Source organism: Vipera ursinii (assembly GCF_947247035.1).
Source record: "Vipera ursinii genome assembly, chromosome: 8".
NCBI lineage: Eukaryota > Metazoa > Chordata > Lepidosauria > Squamata > Viperidae > Vipera > Vipera ursinii.
In genome coordinates, this window is record NC_139519.1 from 6,286,138 (window position 1) to 6,307,357 (window position 21,220).

At 44.3% G+C, this 21,220-nt stretch overlaps 1 protein-coding gene and 1 long non-coding RNA gene across 4 annotated transcripts in view; one reads left to right on the plus strand and one right to left on the minus strand.

The window, feature by feature from the left end:
• LOC310643689 overlaps nucleotides 1-1,949 on the plus strand; it is a 4,718-nt gene extending 2,769 nt beyond the window's left edge. The window contains exons 2-5 of the long non-coding RNA XR_014493115.1: nucleotides 377-481; nucleotides 830-892; nucleotides 1,107-1,237; nucleotides 1,871-1,949. This is a non-coding gene — a long non-coding RNA (uncharacterized lncRNA). The remainder of the gene's footprint in view (nucleotides 1-376; nucleotides 482-829; nucleotides 893-1,106; nucleotides 1,238-1,870) is intronic.
• Nucleotides 1,950-2,012: 63 nt separating this feature from the next.
• Nucleotides 2,013-14,544, minus strand: PURB (purine rich element binding protein B; the record flags this gene model as incomplete). 3 transcript variants are annotated; one of them, XM_083368198.1, is made up of 3 exons in its annotated part: nucleotides 2,013-2,144; nucleotides 8,273-8,359; nucleotides 8,758-14,544. In XM_083368198.1, the coding sequence occupies one exon, from the start codon at nucleotides 14,542-14,544 to the stop codon at nucleotides 13,504-13,506; it is 1,041 nt and encodes a 346-aa protein (XP_083224324.1). In that variant the 3' UTR covers nucleotides 2,013-2,144; nucleotides 8,273-8,359; nucleotides 8,758-13,503. The 3 variants fall into 3 exon arrangements, with proteins under 3 accessions (XP_083224324.1, XP_083224322.1, XP_083224323.1); XM_083368196.1 differs by having other exon boundaries at nucleotides 8,273-14,544; XM_083368197.1 differs by lacking the exon at nucleotides 2,013-2,144 and having other exon boundaries at nucleotides 6,840-11,071; nucleotides 12,737-14,544.
• Between the last annotated feature and the right edge of the window lie 6,676 nt (nucleotides 14,545-21,220).

Sequence of the window (21,220 nt, forward strand, 5' to 3'; positions counted from 1 at the left end):
CCAACAATCTGGGTCTTAAACCCTCAGCCATCATTTACTTGACCGCGATAGCTCAGATAGATGCCAGCCGATCTGCATCTTCACATTCTGTGTCCTGCATTGCTTTAGTTTACCGTGTTACGTGATCGCCGCATTGCTTTAGTTTACCGTGTTACGTGATCGCCGCTGTTGGGGTTTGTTAAATACCGTTTGGGGATGAGCATGCAAAGGGCCGCAGCAATCATCTCGTTCACATGTTTTTACTAAATCATAGTTTGCTCACCTACCGCTCCAATCCATGATCTTTTAGTCCTGGCTGGCTGCCTATCTAATGCAGACTCGGGTTTGCGCAATCCATTTACAGCTCTTTAATTTAACCATGTGTTTATTCCATTAGGCTAATTGCCTGGGTTTGCACAGAGTCTGTATTCTCACAACCCTCTGAAACAGAAGCAAGTAAACAGCTTTAAGACTGGAGTGAAAGCTGGAAGGAGAAATTCACGTGCAATTTTGATATTAAGCTGATTTCTTACAATAAATTGCTAATTTCACATAGCATTCTTGTTGGAATAAATTAGAATTATTACTAAAATGAATATACTGTTATCTCACTGCACATTTCTCCTAGTGTTTATTATTTTGAAAGGGTTTTTTTTCAGCTAGTGAATTTAGGTATAAGCTAACAAGCTACTATACAGTTTAGGGCCTCATAATCTTCAGGAATTTTATGTGGCTTTTTATACGTCCTGTCATTTTTAAAACATTGTGTAGCAGACTTTAATCTGTAGTTTTAGACCAGCTTTATTAATTAACCTTTAATTAATAAAGCCCAAATTTTCTATATTTTTAGGTTTATAATGAAGAGAATATTTGAGAGTGAATAGAAGAAAAAGAAAGCAGCGGCAACTTTAAAGTACGGTAAGTTATTATTATTTATTAATTATGTTTACAAATTACTCCAGGCAGTGAACGTACCTAATAATCCTCCCTCCTTCAATTATCCCTATAATAACCATGTGAAGTAAATGCAGGTAGTCCTCGATTTACAACCCAAATTTCTGTTGCTAAGCAAGACAATTGTTAAATGCCCCACCTTATGACTTTTCTTGCCACTGTTTATTTAACAGCCTCTCCCTTCGGTCAGCTTGGTGGCAGGTTTTGGAAGGGCGGGGAGAGTCACACCTAAAACCTTCGGAGATTTCTGGGAGATTCATCAGCTGAGGTTGAACTTCTCCACCTTTGCCTTTCGTTGTTCTAGGTAGGAATTTGCCACGGGGCTGGAGAATAAAATAAAATTTCTGCTGAGATGGCAATGAAAACAAGCCTGATGGGCGAAAGCAATCTGTGGCTTCTGGATGTCACCATCGGATCTCCCACTGGGATTACTGCCTATGCAGGGTTAGGCAACCTTGGCTCTTTTATGACTCGTGGACTTCAACTCCCAGAATTCCTGAGCCAGCATGGCTTAGCTTGGAAACTTCTCCTTTTCTCCTCACCATGGCTGGCTCAGGAATTCTGGGAGTTGAAGTCTACGAGTCATAAAAGAGCCAAGGTTGCCTACCCCTGATCTATGCCAATGTTTCACAACCTAAGAAATGTAAGGTGTGTAGACTTCAGGAGGCTAGGGGGATTCTGGGAACTGAAGTCCATGCATCTTAAAGATACACTCCTGAGATCGAGAAACACTGATCTACACTTGCATGATTTTATGTAATTCTGTCATGAGTCTCCTTTCCAAGCTTAAGAGCCTCAACTGCTGTGGTTTTTTTCCTCTAGTCTTCTAATCTTTTTATTCTCCTTTTGCAATTTTTCTAGTTCTAAAATATTCTTTTGAAGGTGTGGTGGCCAAGTTGTGTTCTCCTAATAGCCTTGTTTTTAATTTCCTTCTTAGTGTAATTTGCCTTTTTACAACTTGGTAAGTGGACATTTTCCTAAGAACGAGGAGCCACGATCTGTCCCAAATGGGGATCAGTGAAAAAAGTTATTGCCCGGAAAAGAATCCTTTCATTCCACCAGTTCTCGTAAACTCCCCCATTTCCTTTTGAAATAAAATGGCTAACTCTGGTTTGTTGTCTGGTCTCTTTGGGTTGACATCATCATCAGAAAGTGGAATACTTGGAAGATGGAATGCAAATCAGCAAATTTTAGCGGAAGAGGAAGCAAGTCTGTAGAATAGAAAGGGGCAGAGATTGAAAAAGACCACTGGCTTAAATCAATGGAGGCTGCATTCTCAGTAGAGAACCTCTGCCATACCAATGTGCTACTCAAGCTACACTTTTTTGATTTCTTTCCTCTTACAGAATACAGCCCAAACTCCCCTACTCACAAAGGTTCACCTTTACACTTACCAGCAGTTGGCCAGCAAGGTGTTTTAGCAGGTATCTGGTAAATCAACAGGTCTCAAGTGCTGCAACCTGAGCTGAATAAGCTGCAACTGTAGTGCATGGAAACCTTTTGCAATATGCGACGAACAACATTTGATCAGCAAGGATTGGGGCAGTGCTCACGGCACAGAGAAACAAAACGGGGTTGTATCATCCCATGATAAGGCTGACGTATCTGCAGGGATAATCCCATGATATGCAAGCAGACTTAAGTTTGTTGTTTCCACCATTTTGGCACACACCATTCTGTGCACTTTCTTCTCCAGTGTTATCTTTTATATTGTTAGATTTATATCACACATTTCTTCCGGCAGCTTACCCTGGAGTGCCGCTTTGTTGTAACCCATAATGGTACCTCCGTAAAACATGTTGGGTTAAGAGAAAGAGAGAGAGACACTGGGTCAAAGTCACTCAGATTTCTTCCATTTGCTAAAATTGTAAATTAGGGTCCCATGACTTCTGAAAACAGCCCTCCCTTTTGTAACTAGAATTTTTTTACCTGCCTTAAAAAAAAAGAAAGAAAAGGCATCGGATTTCAAGGCACTCCCTTGTTAAGCTCACTCTATTCTGAGGCCAAAGGGCGAAATATGACAAAAGGAATACTAAGTTGGCTCTGTTGAGCTCCTTGAATAAAAGTTTGGTTATGAATTTCATAAATATTTGCAGTCACGTGGAACAGAAACTTCTCTTTGCTTTTTAAAATAAATCACCAGGTGAATTCTGTACCCAATATTGCACAGTATATTTTTGTAGCCCCTGCATTGTACAATCCTTGGTAGAAATAAGGAGCAGGAATTTGATTATGACTCATAACTAACCCATAGGCTGAGTGACTTCTAGGAACAGACAAATATAATGACTGCAAACTATTTCTGGGGCATATTTCTTTTATTCAGCGCATTTTCAAACAAAGAATAATTAAAATTGGTTAATCACTCTCCAAATTGCCAAGTACAATTCTGTAAATTTGGAACGTTCTACCTATTTGCATTATTTTTAGTTATTTATTTGTATCCTGCACTTTATTATTTATACAGATAAGGCAGTGAGCATATCCAACAGACCTTCCTCCTACCTTAACAGTCGGATGTTTTTGTAAAACAAAAATCAAACCAAAACCTAACCAATAAGCTATTCTGATTACTCCTGCCTGTAATATTGGCAGTTACAAAATTTTGTATAGTAATGGAAATGACAAAAAACAGCAATTTGGGAGATAGCTCTGCCTAGTACCAGAACCTTGAAAAAGTTAAATAGGCTCAAAGCACCAAAAGTTCAAAAGGCTGGAAGTCACAAGAAACTATTTGGAAGAAGACAGTGGCAAACTATCTCTGTACTGAATAAGAGAACAAGAGCAGAGTTAAATCTTGAGGATGACTACTTTTTAAAGCAAGGCATGATGTGCTTTGACAGACCAATTATTTCTAAAAAAAAAATATTTGCTTTCAAATTCCAGGCCAACAGTCCTTGGGTGGACTGGAAACCAGCTTCTTTCTCGGCCTCCGTTTCCTCTGATAAAATTATGACTTAGTACTTATTCGTAAGACTGCCGAGTCTGCTTTATTGCAGTTTCTCAACCTTGGCAGCCTGAAGTTGTGTGGACTTCAACTCCCAAAATTCCCCAGCTGGCTGTGGAAGGTAGGTCTGGCTTATGGCAAAGCATCTTGTGCAACTAGAGTCAATAACCATCACTTAGCACACGCAAAGCCAATCTGTTGTGCAACTATTACTCACTGGTCATCAATGAATAAAAGAGTGTTGCTTGGCCTTCTTCAGGCCTGCTGGGGTGACAACTCTAAAAACCCTCAATCAGCATGGGATAAAACCAGACTTATTTACAGAAAAAGGCAGCACTAACCAATCCAGAAACACAAGCTTCTCTGTTCCTCAAATGAAATTTTAATAGAGCTCACCCCCACCCCATGAAAGTTGCAATTCAGGACTTACTGGCAGTAATTTCACACATTAGGGCTCCGTTTCGTCACCTCGCACAACCTTTGTGAGAGCCCTCTTGCATTTGATTATCTTGCCCCCTTGGATTTGGTTATCTTGCCCAACAGGTAATGTTTCACCTCGCAGTAATTCCACTTGCAAAAGTCCCAGCAGAGCTTCACATGCCCACATTTCCCCTGTATGTTTGTTATACACAATCCCTCCAGTCTGAAATCTAACCCCACAGCATTAAAAACAAACAAAAAAAAACACACAAGCAGACTATCCAGGATGGTTCATTCACTTTTCCGCATACTTTTATTTGTTACAAACATACAATTTTTAAATATAGACTGTAAAACTCCATTTGCAAAAACCTGCTATTTTAAGGAGTGCTCAACTAGCATGAGGAATTATTCAGGTCATGTGGACTTTCTTCTTCTTCTTCTTTGCTAGTTAGCTAGTGGTAAATCCAGGACCTGCCTATTTGACAACAGCCTCTTTAAAAAGCAGTCCTGCTAGGCCCCCCCCCCGCTCTCCCCCCCCCAAAATCAGAATCTAAGGTTCAGCCAATGGGCAGCAAGACAACAGGCAGCTCTTAACCCTGCGGATTTTAACTCATTTCCAGCGCTCTGCTTGGCAGGTGAGAAAGGAATAGATCTTTTTCAATGGGTGCTGCACTTTTATATTTCCAAGTCTGAAACTGCACCATGCAGCTAGGTCTGCGTATGTAGGTTGCCAGTTAAAGTGCATTTAAATTTTAATAAAAAAATAAATGAGGAACAAACTTTATTTTTTTTAATTAAGGTACTTAAGAGTGAACTTTTTGGTCTCTCAGCAGATATTCCTGAAATCAGTCTTATGTTACTACAAATTTCTAGAATTTATATATTTATAGAATGGAGCCTTTTGTGTATGTGTGTGTGTGTGTATGTATGTATGTATGTATGTATATATATATATATATATATATATATATATATATATATATATATATACACATACATATACACATACACACACATGTATCATATCTATATATATATAAAATTAGAGCTACTTTTGCATCTAGCAGAGAAACAATTTTATAAATACATACACATGTACACAGACATCTGTTTCTATGTATACAATGTACAAACGTGTATATTTACAAATGGGATGGCTGATTACATCTTCATATGATCAATTATCACTTGCACAGGTTTTTGTTGATGCCACATCAAACTAAATTATTTCCTTACTTGCTGATATACATTCAGCCCAGCAAATTTTCACTCCCTGGCTGTACTGATTCCCCATTAACTTTGCCATTCCCCCCCCCCCATCATCCTGACTTTAGTTTCGAGAAACCCACTGGCAGAACCCTTAGTGGGAGATTCAATTATTACAGGGAACCGAACTTCGGATGAGTTGATTATTAGCCCCTTCCTTGGAAAAAGATTTGTGTCTTTCCAATACAGAACGTGTGCTTGCAAATTCTACCTGTTGTGCAAATGTTTGTTCAACTTAGTTGCAAAAAAGAGCAGGATTTCCAAAATCAGAACTAAAGCCTTTGTTCCAGTGGTCTTGGGAGAACATGGGAAGACTGCCAGCATTTCAAGGCCTGACAATGCAACATTAGCAAGAATAAACTTCTCACGCTGCTCAAAGCTCATTTGATTTTTATATGTTTCAACCTCGGGGAACCTATTCCAGGTGGGCTTCTCCTGGCTTGTGCATCAGTTGGAGAACCAATGGCACTGCAAAGCTTTCTCACGGAGAGGTGATGAGTTCTTAGCTTTGTCTAGCACATTTGTTACACTCTGAGGAGCCCCAGATCCATAGATGATCAGTTAGAAAGCCCTTCTTTTGCAGAAGTGTTAAGAATCGTCTTTCTGCTAGCCTTTCTGGAAAGTAGGAGCGATGAGCACTTACTCTCAGCAACAACACGCTAGCCAGTGTCAGATACCAGAAGAGGGCTTATTCAGTTATACTTGCAGGATCAACGTGCCAAAGGAAAAAAGTTCACTGCAGCTTCATTAATAGGTGATGTCTACCAAAGTTCTGCCTTCTCTTATAAAAAGTGGCCGGGTTCAACTATTCAGAGATTCTGCACAAGCCAGATCACTCAGGAACCCACCTGGCATAGCATCTTAAATTGAAACATAATGGGCCAATACTTCCAATTTTCACAAGGGGAAAACAAGAAGAATTTTAAGCTGTATTCTGTCTGTAAATCCCACTTAAATTCAAATGTGGGAATTTTCTAACTAGAAGGCCTTTCAACACAAAAAAAACAGGGCAAGAAATTAAATATTTGGCCTTGGACATTTGCCTAGGTTAAAATGATGAGCAGTGATTGCTATTTTAAATTATTTTCTTTCCGCAAGTTTTAAATACAATCTATCTTGGCTACACAAAGCAGGAACCAGCTTCAATAAACCACAAACTTCTGCTTCTTAGCTGTGGGCCACTTACTTTGTATTTAAGTGTATATGTACATATATATATATATATATATATATATATATATATATATATATATATATATATATATATATATATATATATATATATATATATATATATATATACACACACACAATACATTACAATGTTAAAGCTACATAGCAGCATTTTCCAAATGGCTTTGACAAAGCACACTAAACCTTCCTTATGCCGAATTTCAGAGTTAAAAATATTGTTGGCATTTGTTAGTAGAGCACTATCTTCTTGTCAAATTTTAAAATGGAGGGATAGAAGCAAAGAGAGTAGCAAAAGAACACTTTCATCCTATGTAAATTCATGAATATTCCTTATTGAAGTAAAGATGTTGGCAGACTAATGCTTCTCATTAGAAAACCTCTAATAAAAAGTGTGAAAGATAAGCAAGGGTGGAACTGCCATTGGGAGCAATCCCATTAATCAGAATTCTACTCCTACAGAGTCTACCATTTTATTCTCATTTCCAAAATTAGACACGAATTAATAAATGTGGTTGGGTTTAAATTCCACAATCACAGAATTTATGTTGAAAATCAGGGGCCAGAAATCTTTCATCACATTCAGTGGAATTATAGGCGTGGAGCATAATTTTAGGCCCTTTCTCTTGACAAACTAGAATTCCTCTGTGCTACGAACTTATTCTGAAAAACCGCTCCCTTGTCAGGCTCTAGACACGCTGCTCTCTGAAAAATTTGGTCTAGCTCAAACTAATAAAAAGTAGCTGTTCCGTTGTGTATTGCCATTTGGTTACTCTTCTTTTTTTGCAATTCTACATGGTAGTTGTTTTAATGTCTAGACCATCATAGGGAATTTCCACAATGAAAAAACCAAATCTACTATACATTACAACAAAGAAGCAATGTAAGTATATTTAAGGTGAAATCAGTCTAGCACCATTGCAGATAACCGTGATTTTACAGATACAAGAGGTAGTAATCCAACCATGGTTACATCCTGATGTTTGAATGTTTGCTTCAGATATTAAAATTTCTTTTAATCCTGCAGGAGACAGCTATTAGATTTTGCTACTTTCCACTCCTCAATGTCACATTATCTCCATAAATCTTGGTGTGTATGTGTGTATGTTTAATCACTAATGGCTATAAAAGCTACAAAGTGCAAACGCTGAGGTTTCTTGGAACCTGCAAAAGCGGGGAAATACGAATTATTTCACTTCAACCAGACTTTTCTGTCATCTGTAGTCATAATCTATTAAATCATTCCATCTATGCAAATTGAAAAAAAAATTCCTCAATCAAAATGATTCAGTGAACGCTCAAGCACAACATTTAACTATTGCAATTTTGATGACACTAAACTATCATAATCAGCAATACCGACAAGAGGCAAGACTTCTAAAAAATCTCTCACACACCTGGAATCAGACTACCACAGATTATATTTCAGATCAAGGGAGCAAGCGACCATGAAGATTATGTATTTACACCACAGATTGTTCATTAGAGTGAACAAAGAATCAAGAAATATACCTGTCACTGCTTGGTATTTGCACTGATTTGGAAACGTCCATCTGCAGAATATCACTGCACAGCAAACCTGATTGCTCTGTCTTCTTTCTGCAATTTTTAATTTGAGAAGGGTACTAGATATCTGGAAGCATTCATATCAAACTATCCCCAGATACACTACAAAAATTACAAGCATCTGACACAAACCCATTAAGTCTGTAATGTAGCTGTGCCTGCAGGATTGTGCTCAGTGAAACTAAAATTATCTACACTGCATTTCTCCAGAAATAACTGTGATTACTGCTATTAAAAAGGACATAATGATCCTTTAGGTTTTAGATATTTAGCCTCAGGCATTCTTGTTCCTTTATAAAACTAAATTCATAGCAAACATATTTCAATACATTGACCATTTCACTTGCTTATAAAAGGAAGCATATCAATATCATGTCTACGAAGAACTTACAGAATCAGAATAGTTTTGAAGCCAAAAAAGTGCCACTTACATATAGGGAAAGCAGGTTTCTCTTTCCTCCTTTGAAGAGTCAAGGCCACATTTTTTTAAAAAAACAAAAAAGTGAATATCTGCTGAGAGATTAAATTGTGCAACAGATCAAGTACCATCATCTTTCTATTAAAACTTTGAGATGTCCAAGCATGTTTATGCAATGAACAATTTTCTACCAAAATCACAAAACTGCCACCCTCACACGAGAAAAGTAGCCTGAGTTAGTCACTTTTGAGATGTCTTGTATAGTCAAATATATTACATTTTTTTTAAAAAAATGACGGGAGTAAATCAAAAACCATCTTCAGCTATTCCAATACCTGAAGTGTGCAGTCAACAAAGGGACCACTCAATATGAGGGGCTTATTGAAACCTGCCTCTTGCGCCCATTATCCTGAAAAGTACAAGCAAGGACAGGATCGTAAGTTGTATTTTAGAGACACTAAAGCAGAAGCTAAAATCTTACTAAAAAAATAATATGTGATTTGTGCAAAGAGGATTTCAGGGTAAGTAACGGGAATTGCTTTCTCTTTGAGGAAAAAGAAAAAACTCAGCCTCCTGTTAGGCCTGCAATCACTCTGAAGCAGATAGCTATGGAAATAGGAACATGGCCCATAACTAGATGTGAGCTAAAGCTATGGGCGTTTATACCTGTATGTCTCGCATATTTACAATTTTTGGTGCTATACAAGATTTACATTTTGTTTGTACAGCAGATGCACCATTCTAAGGGCAACACCTAGAAATGCCAGATACAGAGGTTACCCATTTCCCCCCCTCTACAAAATCTACACGTAAAGATGACAATGCAATCCACAAGCCACATTAAATCAACACACCTAACATTTCACAGCTCTTCTCCCAACTTCACTGGGATCAAGCTATTTAATTGTAGGTATGCATGCTATGGAAGCTTGTAAAATGCACCGACACACGGTCAACAAACATCGCTGCAGAAGGAGATCGATATGAGTTAACTGCAGCACCAAGAATAGAGAAGCTTTTCATTACCCAAATGGACATTTAAGCACAGGAGTATAGTAGGAATACTAAAGTTCACTCATGTTGGATTGAATCCAGGGTAATGGGTTTTCCTAATGTGGTTGAATATGACCTCACATGAACAGTAGTTTATCCAAACAGTCACAAAGGTGCCCGTTTGCAATCTGCAGAAACCAGTCACGGAGGCGAACTGTCGGACTTAAGAGAGCAGGATGCATACGTTCAGATATGGTTTGTGCAAAATTGTGGTAGCAGCCGGGAAGGCAGATTTCTAATGCTTTGCCATAAGCAATGGAGACCCCTCTCCAGCAGAGGCCAATTCATGCTTCCAAATTAATCAGAAAAGTTTCTGCAGCCTCCACTGTTGGTTTAAGCCCAGAAATTTTAAGTTCTACATGGGGAAAGGTAATATATATAGATATAGATATAGATATCGATAGATAAGATTTCAGGCAAGCCTTCCCCGTTCTCCAACAAGCATAAGGAATGGTTTCCTCACTGAAATACACTGCATCTAAGCAAGGCTTGTGGCACCAGAATTCATTTCTCTCTAGAAAGAATCTTGGGCATTGACCCAACACAGCATGATAGCCTCAATATTTGTGGGATAGTTAAACGCCTATAACTTATAAGTGAGCACAAGCAGGCCCAAAACCTTACTATCCTACTGACATCTTGCACTGTCACCCTAACTGCACACCTTGAAGGAGGGCCTTGTATCACTTGGTATACTCAATATCAGTTTAGTTGGTCTACAATGACCACTGGAGCCTCTTCCTGGTGGCCAAAGGCAACACCATATATGGCAATGCTCCTTGCTAAACAACTGATATGCTTCTGTCTGCTTCCACATACTTTTGGGCAGCTAATTATAGCTTATATAGCCCCTGGCCAGGGACAGCCAACATCCTGCCACTACCATGTAATACAAAGGTAAGGCTAGTTACTACAACAATTCAGCCCCCCCCTAAAACCCCACTCCCCAAAGGTTCTTCTGAAAAGGAGAGGTACTGCATCTTTGCAAGAATTGGCTCATGGCAGCTGAGCAACAAAACAAAACAAAAAAAGGGGGAAGGGGAGGGAATCGATTACCACTAACGCAACAAAAATGTTGGTCTATACAAGTATTATACACTGTTTTAAATTGAGTGAAGAGTTACAGCAATAGATATTAAGCATCTGCAGCCTCCATTTTCATTGCTGCCTTTTAAGTCTCGTTAGTTAAGCAGAATTTTCTGCAGTCCCACCCAGGCTACGATCCTTGTACGCTGAATTTTTTGTGGGCGAATATTGTTCTCCGCAGCAAAGAACTAAATACAATAGAACAACAAAAAAAAATACATAGGTAAATACAGCAGGACATTATTGAAAACAGCTGCCTCGGAGAGTACAAAATACAGTACAAGTATATGGATGTAATTAAAACATCAAGAAATACTATTGCTCCCATTACAATTCAGGAAACAAGTTCTTTGCAACGGAGAAAATGGAAAGAAGGGTTTTTTCTCCCCCCCCCAGTATATAAGATCTACCATGAACATATGGAATAAAGAAACAGCTTTTAAAATAAACGATCGTGTTTGTGATAAACTAATCTGACGTTTGCTGAGTTTTATAATAACTGTAGCAAAACCCAATTTTTTTTTTTAGAAAAATTCCAGTAAGGAAAATGCCTTTTGTATGCCTCTTTGCTTTCTAATAAATACAAAACAAAGACAGTATAGAGAAGAGCAATACCAAAATAAGGTAAATAAGGGTATGCAATAAATTAAAAAGGCAGCTCAAATAAAGGACAGGCATGCACAATTTAAAAAGATTGTAGAGGAAGCTTTACCTGCCTCTAAGATGTCACACAAACAATACCCGAAACTTTGTAATGAACAGTATCAATTTCCATTCAATTCAAAGTTGCTAGTATAATAATGTAGCTAAAACACTTTTTAGAGGGAATAGGACTGACTTCATTTGTTTAAAAAAATATCATTTTAGGTAAGAATCCATTTAAAATATAGATGAGGCAATTCTTTGGATGGGGAGACCCAACTCTGCTTGGGAAAGACAACTGGACGAATAGGCAGTAGCCAGTCTGTAGTAAAATTTGAAGGTGGTAAAATGCTGCTAGGGTGTGTTCATAGTCACAGAACTTGGCTGGATTCTGCTCCTTTTTTCCGTGATGATTACGCACCTCCCCTAGGGCAGAGATTGCTCTGAACAATCCATTGCTGTTAACATAACGTGAGGTACCGAGGAAATGGATTGTGTTCTCTTCTTGTTGTTAAAAAAAATCTCGTTAAAATAACAACAGATGCTGGACTTCTGGACCTGAGGTTCTTGGTGTCTATTTTCATAGAACATGTCCACTTATTTGCACGGTGAAAGCAGCTTTCATTTTCCCTCTTTTTTATTATTTTTTTTAAGAGTTGAAGCCTCACATTCCTTTTAACAGGTGACGATTTTAATGCTTTTTGTGTTTCAAACCCCGCCGAGTTACAGAACAGATTCCACCTCCCTGGAGTAGATCATCTTTTTTTAAAAGCCCAGAGAAAGGCAGCTCCAATTTTTACTTCCTACTAAAGCCTAAAGCCATTTTGCTCTTTCACCTTATTTGGAGAGAAGGGGAAGAACTTTAGTGACCAGCAACTAGTCCACTCTGCATTCCTTGTGCTTTATGCCTTTTTTTTTTCTTTTGAACCTGCCCGTTTGCAAACCCCCCACCCCTAAGGAGAAGGAAAAAAACAACAACTCATTGCGATCTTTAGAACCTTGCCAACCTTAGAATAATTTCATATCTATTCCAGTTCAGGCACCTGTAGCTTACGGGTAAAAATTCAAGAGGAGAATAACATCGGACGTTGGTCCAGATATAGGCTCCATCCTCTCTCCAGCCATCTTTCTGAACATTCTCAGGATTGCTTCCCCCATCTTTCCTGTCTCCCCCTCCCCTCCCTCCTGGCCCATTTCAATTTCCCATCTACCTTGGGCTTCAACCTTCCCATTCATATTGGGCTACGATCGCGATCCTTGATTTTTACGCTTCCCGGTTAGGCTGCTGGATTTGGATCGCTGTGGCAGCTTCTCTTCTTCCTTCCAACTGTGCTCAGTGGCCATGCAGTCTCCAGAATGCTGGTTTTGAGAGCGGTGGAGGAACATGGTCTCAAAATGCAGGAGAGGGGAGAGGGCACCGAGAAAAAGGGAGATGAGATCTCCCCGTTCCCCCCCTCCAATAATTTTTTTTAAAAAAAGGGGAGGGGGAACACCACACGTTTTCAGCCGTTGGGGCAGATGAGAAGCCTTGGGAAGCTCAAGCAGATCAAGGTGGAGAGGATCCCTTCTCCACTGTGGGCCAGGACGGAGGTTAACTGAGGAGGTTAACTGAGGTCACGGGGATTCCTCTCTACAGGGCAGGGCGAGGAGAATGGCAAGCCGGGGGGAGCTTAAAGCTGGGCCAAGTCACGAACAGATGCTGTATCCTGGGGGACGACGACAGTGGGGAAAACAGATTCGGGAGAGGGGCTGCTCCAGAAGCGGTGGATGGAGGCAGGACAGGCAGGGCGTCTCCAAGCTTTGCTCTCTCCCTCTCCTGGAGGAGAAGGAAAGGTAGGATCAGGTTTCGCCCCATTTCCATCCACTTCCCGAGGGTCTCCCCCCTCCCCGGTCCATGGCAACCTCCCCTCCCAGTGGAGCGGCGGCGGCGGCTGGGGAGGGAAGGGGGTGTCAGCTGGGGAGGAGGAAGGGGAGAGGCTCAGTCGTCGTCCACATCGTCCCCGTCGGAGTCGTCCCCTGCACCGCTGCCGCTGCCCGGTCCGGCCGGTCCGGCGCGCCGGTCGTAGAGCTTGTCCCGCTGGCGCTCCTGGATGTCGCGCATCTCGTCGGCGTAGCGGCAGAAGGCGCCGCCGAACTTGGCCCAGGCTTTGTAGGGCACGGTGATGGCGTTGCGGTAGGAAGGCTTCACCTCGCTGACGCGCAGGAAGACGCCGTACTTGTTGCAGCCCACGTCGAAGAAGAAGCGCTTCGAGTCCACCGTGATGGAGGTGCCCTCGGGCAGCTCGCCGTACAGCCCGCCGCCGCCCCCGGGGCCCCCGCCGGGCCCGCCGCCGCCGCCCAGCTCGTCCTCGTCGGCGCCGTAGTCGTCGATCAGCTTGGCCAGCGCGTCGCGGAACTCGATCAGGCCCTGGGCCGGCAGCGCGATGGTCTGGCCGCTCTGCAGGCCGGGCGGGCCGCCGGGGAAGCCCGCGCCGCCGCCGCCGCCCGGGCCGCGGTTGATGGTCTGGCGGATGCGGAGGAAGCGGCCGCGCTGGTTCTCCTTCAGGTCCAGGTAGTACTTGCGGTTCTCCCGCACCAGGAACTCGCTCTTCAGCGCCCGCCGCGGCCCGCCGCCGCCCTCCTCGCCGCCCGGGGCAGCCTGCGCCAGCTGCTCGGGGCTGCTGGGGCCCAGCTGCGCGTAGTGCTCGATGAAGTCGCCCAAGTAGTCGCGGAACTCGGCGGCCACGGCCATGGAGAGCGTCAGGCGGCTCTTGGAGCCCCCCGCGCCCACCTCGGCGATCTTCAGGAAGCGGCCCTTGGCGTTCTGCTTCACGTCCAGGTAGAAGCGCTTGTTCTGGATGTCCAGCCGCTTCGAGGCCAGCTCCTGCGTCTCCTGCTCCGGGCCCGGGCCGGCCCCGCCGCCGCTGCCGCCGCCGCCGCCGCCGCCGCGGTGGCCCTGGAAGCCGCCGCCGCCGCCGCCGCCTCCCCCGCTGCCGCTGCCGCTGCCGCCTCGCTCGCTCCCGCTGTCCCCGTCCGCCATCTTCTCCGCCCGAGTCCTTCTGCTTCTGCCGCCGCCGCCGCCGCCGTCAGGCCCAGCCCGGTCTGCCTTCCGCCCGTCACTCCGTCCGTCCGCCCGCCCGCTCCGGCTCGCTCTCTCTCTCTCTCTCCCTCAGCCGCTCGCTCAGGCGCACGCGTCCACGCGCTCGCAGCAAGGCACGCACGCACGCGCGCGCGCGCGCTCGACACTCGCGGGAGCGGGAGGGGGGGGGAAGCGCGCGCGCCGGCCCTCCACTCGCCTCGCGCTCTGCCCCGCCGCCGCCGCCTCAGCCGCGTCCACCCGATTTCCGGCAGTCACCTGGCTGCGCGCGCGCGCGCGCGCCATCCGCGCCGGAAGCTCGCCCCAGCGAACTAAGCTCCGCCCTCTTTCCTTCCCTGTTCAGGACGAGGGGAGAGTGCGAGCCCGACCGCCCTCCGGAGCCGTGACGTCTTCCTTCCGCCTCGCTGCGACAAGGGCGAGGCCGCGCTGTCGCCCCCCCCCCCGCCGCCCAGTTCCTCTTACCCCTCACGCGCGCTCGCGCGCCCTGGGCTCACCCTCGGATGCGCGCGCAGCCGCCTCTCTCTTTCCCCCCCTCCCCGCGCCCTTCCCTCACGGGCAGGGGTCGGCAACCTCGGCTCTTTTATGACTCGTGGACTTCAACTCCCAGAATTCCTGAGCCAGCTATGCTGGCTCAGGAATTCTGGGAGTTGAAGTCCACGAGTCATAAAAGAGCCGAGGTTGCCGACCCCTGCTCACGGGGAAACTCAGAAGCGGCCGTGCGCGGCTTCCCTTCCCTAGGGCTGGACGACATGTCCCATGGTTCCCAACCAGCTGGGGGGCCGAGGGGAGTCATCTCCCAGCCTTCCGAAGGGAGACGAAGCGGGGAACGACACCCTGCGTAACTCGAAGGCGCGCGGGGCCTTCCTTGCACGGGCTTCCTGCCCTGGGAGTGAGACACGTGTGCACGCCCTCCCGACGTGATGCAGAGGCGAAGCGTGATGCAGAGGGGAAGCCGTGTCGCCCGTGCTCGTTCCCAGCTGAGCAAGGGGACGCCGGAGCGCGCCGCTTGGGAGCCGAGGGGCTGCTACGTGAGGAACGGCCGGCGAAGTCGGGCGAGGTCCGTGCTGCAAACGTGGCGGCGTGCAGATCCTCGCCCTGACCTTCCAGCCGAGGCGGAACGGGGCTCCTGCTCCGAGGCACGAAGTGTGCGGCCTCCTCGGGGCCTCGGAACGCCCGCCTTTCCTCCCCGGGAGCCGAGTTCAAACCCTGCCTCCCCCTTGCAAGGCATGGCTTCCCGGGTGCCAGTCAAACGGCGCCTCTGGCCGCCTTTTCCTGCTCGACGTGCCGCCCTCGTTTACAAAAGGGCGAGAGAGGCGAGCCTCGCGGAACCGCGACAGCGGTGGGCAATGTTCCGGCCCTGCAAAGCTGCTAGATCAGGGGTAGGCAACCTCGGCTCTTTTATGACTCATGGACTTCAACTCCCAGAATTCCTGAGTCAGCGTAGCTGACTCAGGAATTCTGGGAGTTGAAGTCCATGAGTCATAAAAGAGCCGAGGTTGCCTACCCCTGCTCTAGTGTCATCTGTCAATTATTTCCTTCATGCTTTGAGGAATGCAACTCTCCATTTTAAAACTTTGTTCATGTCTGTTTTTGAATGAATGAACCTTTATTGTCAAAGTACAACCATGTATACATTGAGATTAGCTGAGCCTCTCTTCGTGCTCCCACCCCCCAACTCACAGTGACAACAAACCCTCCATCTTATTACACCATGTGAACTGATTGCACCACACACCAGCCTCGCAAGTCAATTCTGCATAAAGTATATAAAAATTATTTCCCGTTCAAAAGCCTAACAGCCCATGGATAAAAGCTGTTTTTCAGCCTGTTGGTGCGGCTGGCTATACTCCTATATCTCCTACCCGATGGTAGGAGAGTAAAGAGAGACCGTCCAGCCTGGTTTGAACAGGACCGGAAAGAGATGCATTGTATTAGTTTGTGAATGTTCTAAAGTTCTTTGAACCTATTTTTTTTAAATGATCAAATCCTAGGAATTCTGGGAGTTGAAGTCCATGAGTCATAAAAGAGCCGAGGTTGCCTACCCCTGTGCTGGAGAATTGCGGCTTAGTGGCAGAAATTACATTTGCTTGCTGATTTCACATTCCAGGGAGAAGTTAAGAATTTGTTCTTTGGCCGATACCAGAAGAAGTAGACCAGGGCGTCTCTTCGGCTTCTAAGCTTAAAGTTTCTAGTACTGATTGAGCAGAGGTGATGTCGTGGAACATCCACAGCCGTTTTCACTGCCCAGAAAATGAGAGAAAGAACAGGGATTACTTGGCAGGTTGCAGAAAGGAAGCAAAGTTTGCGGGTGGAATTGATAGCTCAGGTTACTTAGCCTGAAACAACAGCGTATGGATAAAATAAGGAAGGGCAATAAGAACAGTGCTGAGCCAGAGAAAATGAAGTGCCCAAAGAAGGAAATCAAGAATAGGGAAGAAGATTGGAAACTGAAGCAAAAGAGGATCAGAGAGTTTCTGAGCATTCTTGAGTGAATTGGAAGGTTGATTGGCTAAGGAACCAGAGCCATTAGATTGAAAGCTGGGCACCAACATAGATTTTTTGGGGGGGGATGGTTCCTGTACAACTTTTAAGAATCCAGCCCAAAAGAGGGTTAAGTTCATGGGCAGCAGCATCATTCTAGCCCTCTTGGTTTGAGCTTGCAAACTAAGCGAGACTGGGCCTGCCTGAGTAGCTCAGCAGGGAATATAAGTGTCAGAATCCATTTATATCATATTCATAAATGGAATGTTTCAAACATTATTCCATGGATTCTGCCATCTCCCGAAGAGAATAGATGTGTATTGAACCGGTATTAGGCATTTCAAAGGAAAGGAGAAGCCTTTTGAACTGGGGAAACAAAAGGGGGGGGGGCTAGCATCTGGCTTGTGTCACGGAAGAGAGCAATAAACATGAAGGGTCCTAAGTTCTTTTTCCCACGAGAGGGATGATACGAGATAAAGGATGGGGGACTGACCAAATGGGGTTAAGGGGGGTTAAACCGGGAACTCTTTATAAGGGTTTACTTCGTGGAATAATATTAAGTCCTGTCTCGTTTCCTACAACCAAGCATGTCATAGTAAAGATTCTTTTTGGAATAGATTTGACTCCAAGAATTTTGTCTTCCTAAGACGTGGTTTGGGGTGGGTCCTGACAGTAAGGCTCTACTCTGGGTGGGGGAAGTCAAAAATATACTCATGAATGATGATCTGGGCAGCTACAGATCAATCTCCAATCCAGAATTTGTAGATAATTGAGAAGATGACTCCAGACACATCTGGAGAGTATAGATAGCCCTCAACTTACAACAGTTCATTTATGTCTCAAAGATGCCTTTGAGTAATCCTTCCATTCCGCCCCCCCCCCTCCAGTCAGAACTGATAAAGCTGAGAAGCGAAATGTCTTCAAGAAGCTTCTTCAGCTCTGACTAGGTGGGGAGTGAAAGGATTCATATTGCTTGCAGACAGGTGGTCATTTGCATCTAGTCAGCTGAAGAAGCTTCTTGGATGAGAAGCGAAACGTCTTCAAAAGAAACACAAGAAAGCTCAGTTGCCTCCTGGGAAAAAGCACCTTTGGGGACAACTGTGACCTGGATGACGGAGAATCTCGGTCAACGGTTCCTTTAGTAATCATTTAAAGTTACGGCATTGAAAAAAGTGACTTATGACACACTTTAGACTTGCAGGATCCCTGTGGTCACACGTTCAAAATTTGGACACTTAGCAACTGGCATGTATGACGGTCACAGTGTCCCGGGGTCATGTGATCACCTTTTGCAACCTTCTGACAAAGTCAATGGGGAAACCAGATTCAAACCCTGTTACTAAAAACATCTGCAGTGATTCACTTAACAGTTGTAGCAAGAAAGGTGGTAAAATGGGGCAAAATTCACTTAGCAACTGTCTTGCCTAGCAATGGAAATTGTAGACTCAGTTGTGGTCATAAGGACTACCTGTATGGCTGATCTAGACTCATGTCTGTCAGACTTCTGGCTATGACTTGGGATTGTGGTCACTTGACTTCTGTTCAGAACTGGGAGGTGCCTGTTCAACTGCATCAACTGGTTTCATCTCACCTCCCATATTAATATCTACATGATATTAGAGCATAGAACGTAGAATAATACCGTTGGAAGGGACCTTGGAGGTCTTCTCAAGCAAGAGGCCCTATACCATTTCAGACAAGTGGCTCTCCAGTCTGTTCTTAACAGCTTCCAGTGTTGGAGCACCCACAACTTAGGGAGACAAGTCATTCCGCTGGTTAGTTGTTCCTACTGTTAGGAAATTTCTCCTTGGTTCTAGATTGCTTCTCTCCTTGGTTAGTTTCCAACCATTGTTTCTTGTCTTGCCTTTTGGTGCTTTGGAAAATAGTTTGACCCCGTCGTATGCTTTCACGTCTCTCTTAGTCTCAGAGGCTGCCACAAAAAAGAGGGAGTCAAGCTCTTCTCCAAAGCACCTGAAGGCAGGACAAGAAGCAATGGATGGAAACTAGTCAAGGAGAGAAGCAACCTAGAACTAAGGAGAAACTTCCTGACAGTTAGAACAATTAACCAGTGGAACAACCTGCCTCCAGAAGTGGTGAATGCTCCAACACTGGAGGTTTTTAAGAAGAGACTGGACAGCCATTTGCCTGAAATGGTATAGGGTTTCCTGCCTGAGCAGGGGGTTGGACTAGATGACCTCCAAGGTCCCTTCCAACAACTACTTCTTCTTCTTCTTCTTCTTCTTCTTCTTCTTCTTCTTCTTCTTCTTCTTCTTCTTCTTATTATTATTATTATTATTATTATTGTTGTTGTTGTTGTTGTTGTTGTTGTTGTTGTTGTTGTTGTTGTTGTTGTTATTCCTTCTTTTCATTAGATTAGACATCCCAATTCCTAGAACTGTTTTTCGTATGTTTTAGCCTCCAGCCCTCTAATCATTTTTGTTGTTCTTCTCTGCATTCTTTCCAGAGTCTCAATATCTTTCTTATATTGTGACCAGAATTGGATACAGTATTCCAAGTGTGGTCCTACTAAGGCTTTCTAAAGCAGTACTAAAACTTCACGTGATCTTGATTCTATCCCTCTATTAATGCAATCATCATATTACAAGATGAGCATTGGATTGAGCAGCTTCTAATATGTTGAGAGCATCTAGCCGTTCGCTGTTTTAACTTCAAGGAAGCATTTGATACCCTTGACTGTTGCCTCAGCTTCACTAATGAGCTGGATGAAGGTGAAGAAGCTCAGATGTGCTATTGACTGGTAGGAAACCAGACCCAAGAATTGAGATTCCTGGTCTGCCAGTGCCTGCTTATCCTCAGCTGTCTCTGGGGGACAGCTGTGGCTAGGAATACATTTGCACAAATACCTCTGGTGCACCAGCTGCAACCATCCCGGAGCTCTTCGGATTTGACAATAGTAATCCATCAACTGGCTACATCTCTCTACTGTTAAAGGACCTCCAGAAACGTCAGTAAGGAACAAACTGCATCATTTAGACTGCCAACTAGTAGTCATCTAACAACAATTAAAGATGTGTGTTGGTTGTTTCAAGGCATAATGTGTGGGTTAAGACCTATCTAGGGAACTAACCTGGTCCATAAAGAAGGCTGCACACCGAAGAATTGATGCTTTAAACCTCTGGTGTTGGAGAAGACTCCTCAGAGTCCCTTGGGACTCTGCTGACTACTGCCGCACTCCCGCTAAGAGTGCGATTTGCGCAGCGTTGACTTAAGTCCCCCTTTCATCCCTGCCCTCCTTTCAAGCAGAAGAGAGCTGGAAGGGACCGTGGAGACAAACTCTGAGAGAGTGTTAAAGTGTTTCAAAGTTTAAAGTTTAAAAGTTTAAGACATTGGTTGGATTATATCCTGTTGCTTGGGTTTGCATTATATTGAATTCCAATAGGACGTGGTCACTCTCGCCCGAGGTTCCAGCAACTCACTTCTTCTCTTTTAGGAAGGATTAGGTCCAGTATAGCTTTTCCGCTAGTTCCCTCCTCTACCCTTTGGGGGACACAAGTTATCAGCCAAGTTGATTAGGAATCTGCTCGATCTCCCACTTGCTGCAGAGTTTGTCTCCCAGTCCCTTCTTTCTGTCTCTTAACTCTTGCCCAATGAAGAATTTTTGGAAACTTGAAAGCTTATCCGTGATATATCTTATTACTTTTAAAGCCAGAGGGAAGCTCATCAGAGGGAGATTCAACCTGGAAATAAAGAGGAACTTCCTGATGGTGAGAAGGGTTAATCAACGGAACAGCTTCCCTTCTGAGTTGTGGGTGCTCCATCACTGGAGGTGCTCAAGAAAAGGTTGGACAGCGTTGGTCCGGCATGCAGTCAGGTTCTTGCCTTGGGGAGGACCTGGACTAGAAGACCTCTAAGGTCCATTCTGCCCCTAGGGTTCTATGAGGTTTGCCTATGTGCAAGAAACATTTGTAAACCTGTACAGGCAGCCCTCAACTTACAACAGTTCGTTTAGTAACCAAAGTTACAACAGCACTGAAAAAGTGACTTATGACCGTTTTTCACACCTAAGAATTGATGCTTTAAATTTCTGGTGTTGAAGAAGACTCCTCAGAGTCCCTTGGGCTGCAAGGAAATCAGACAATCCTAAAGGAAATCAACCCTGACTGTCCTTTGGAGGGGA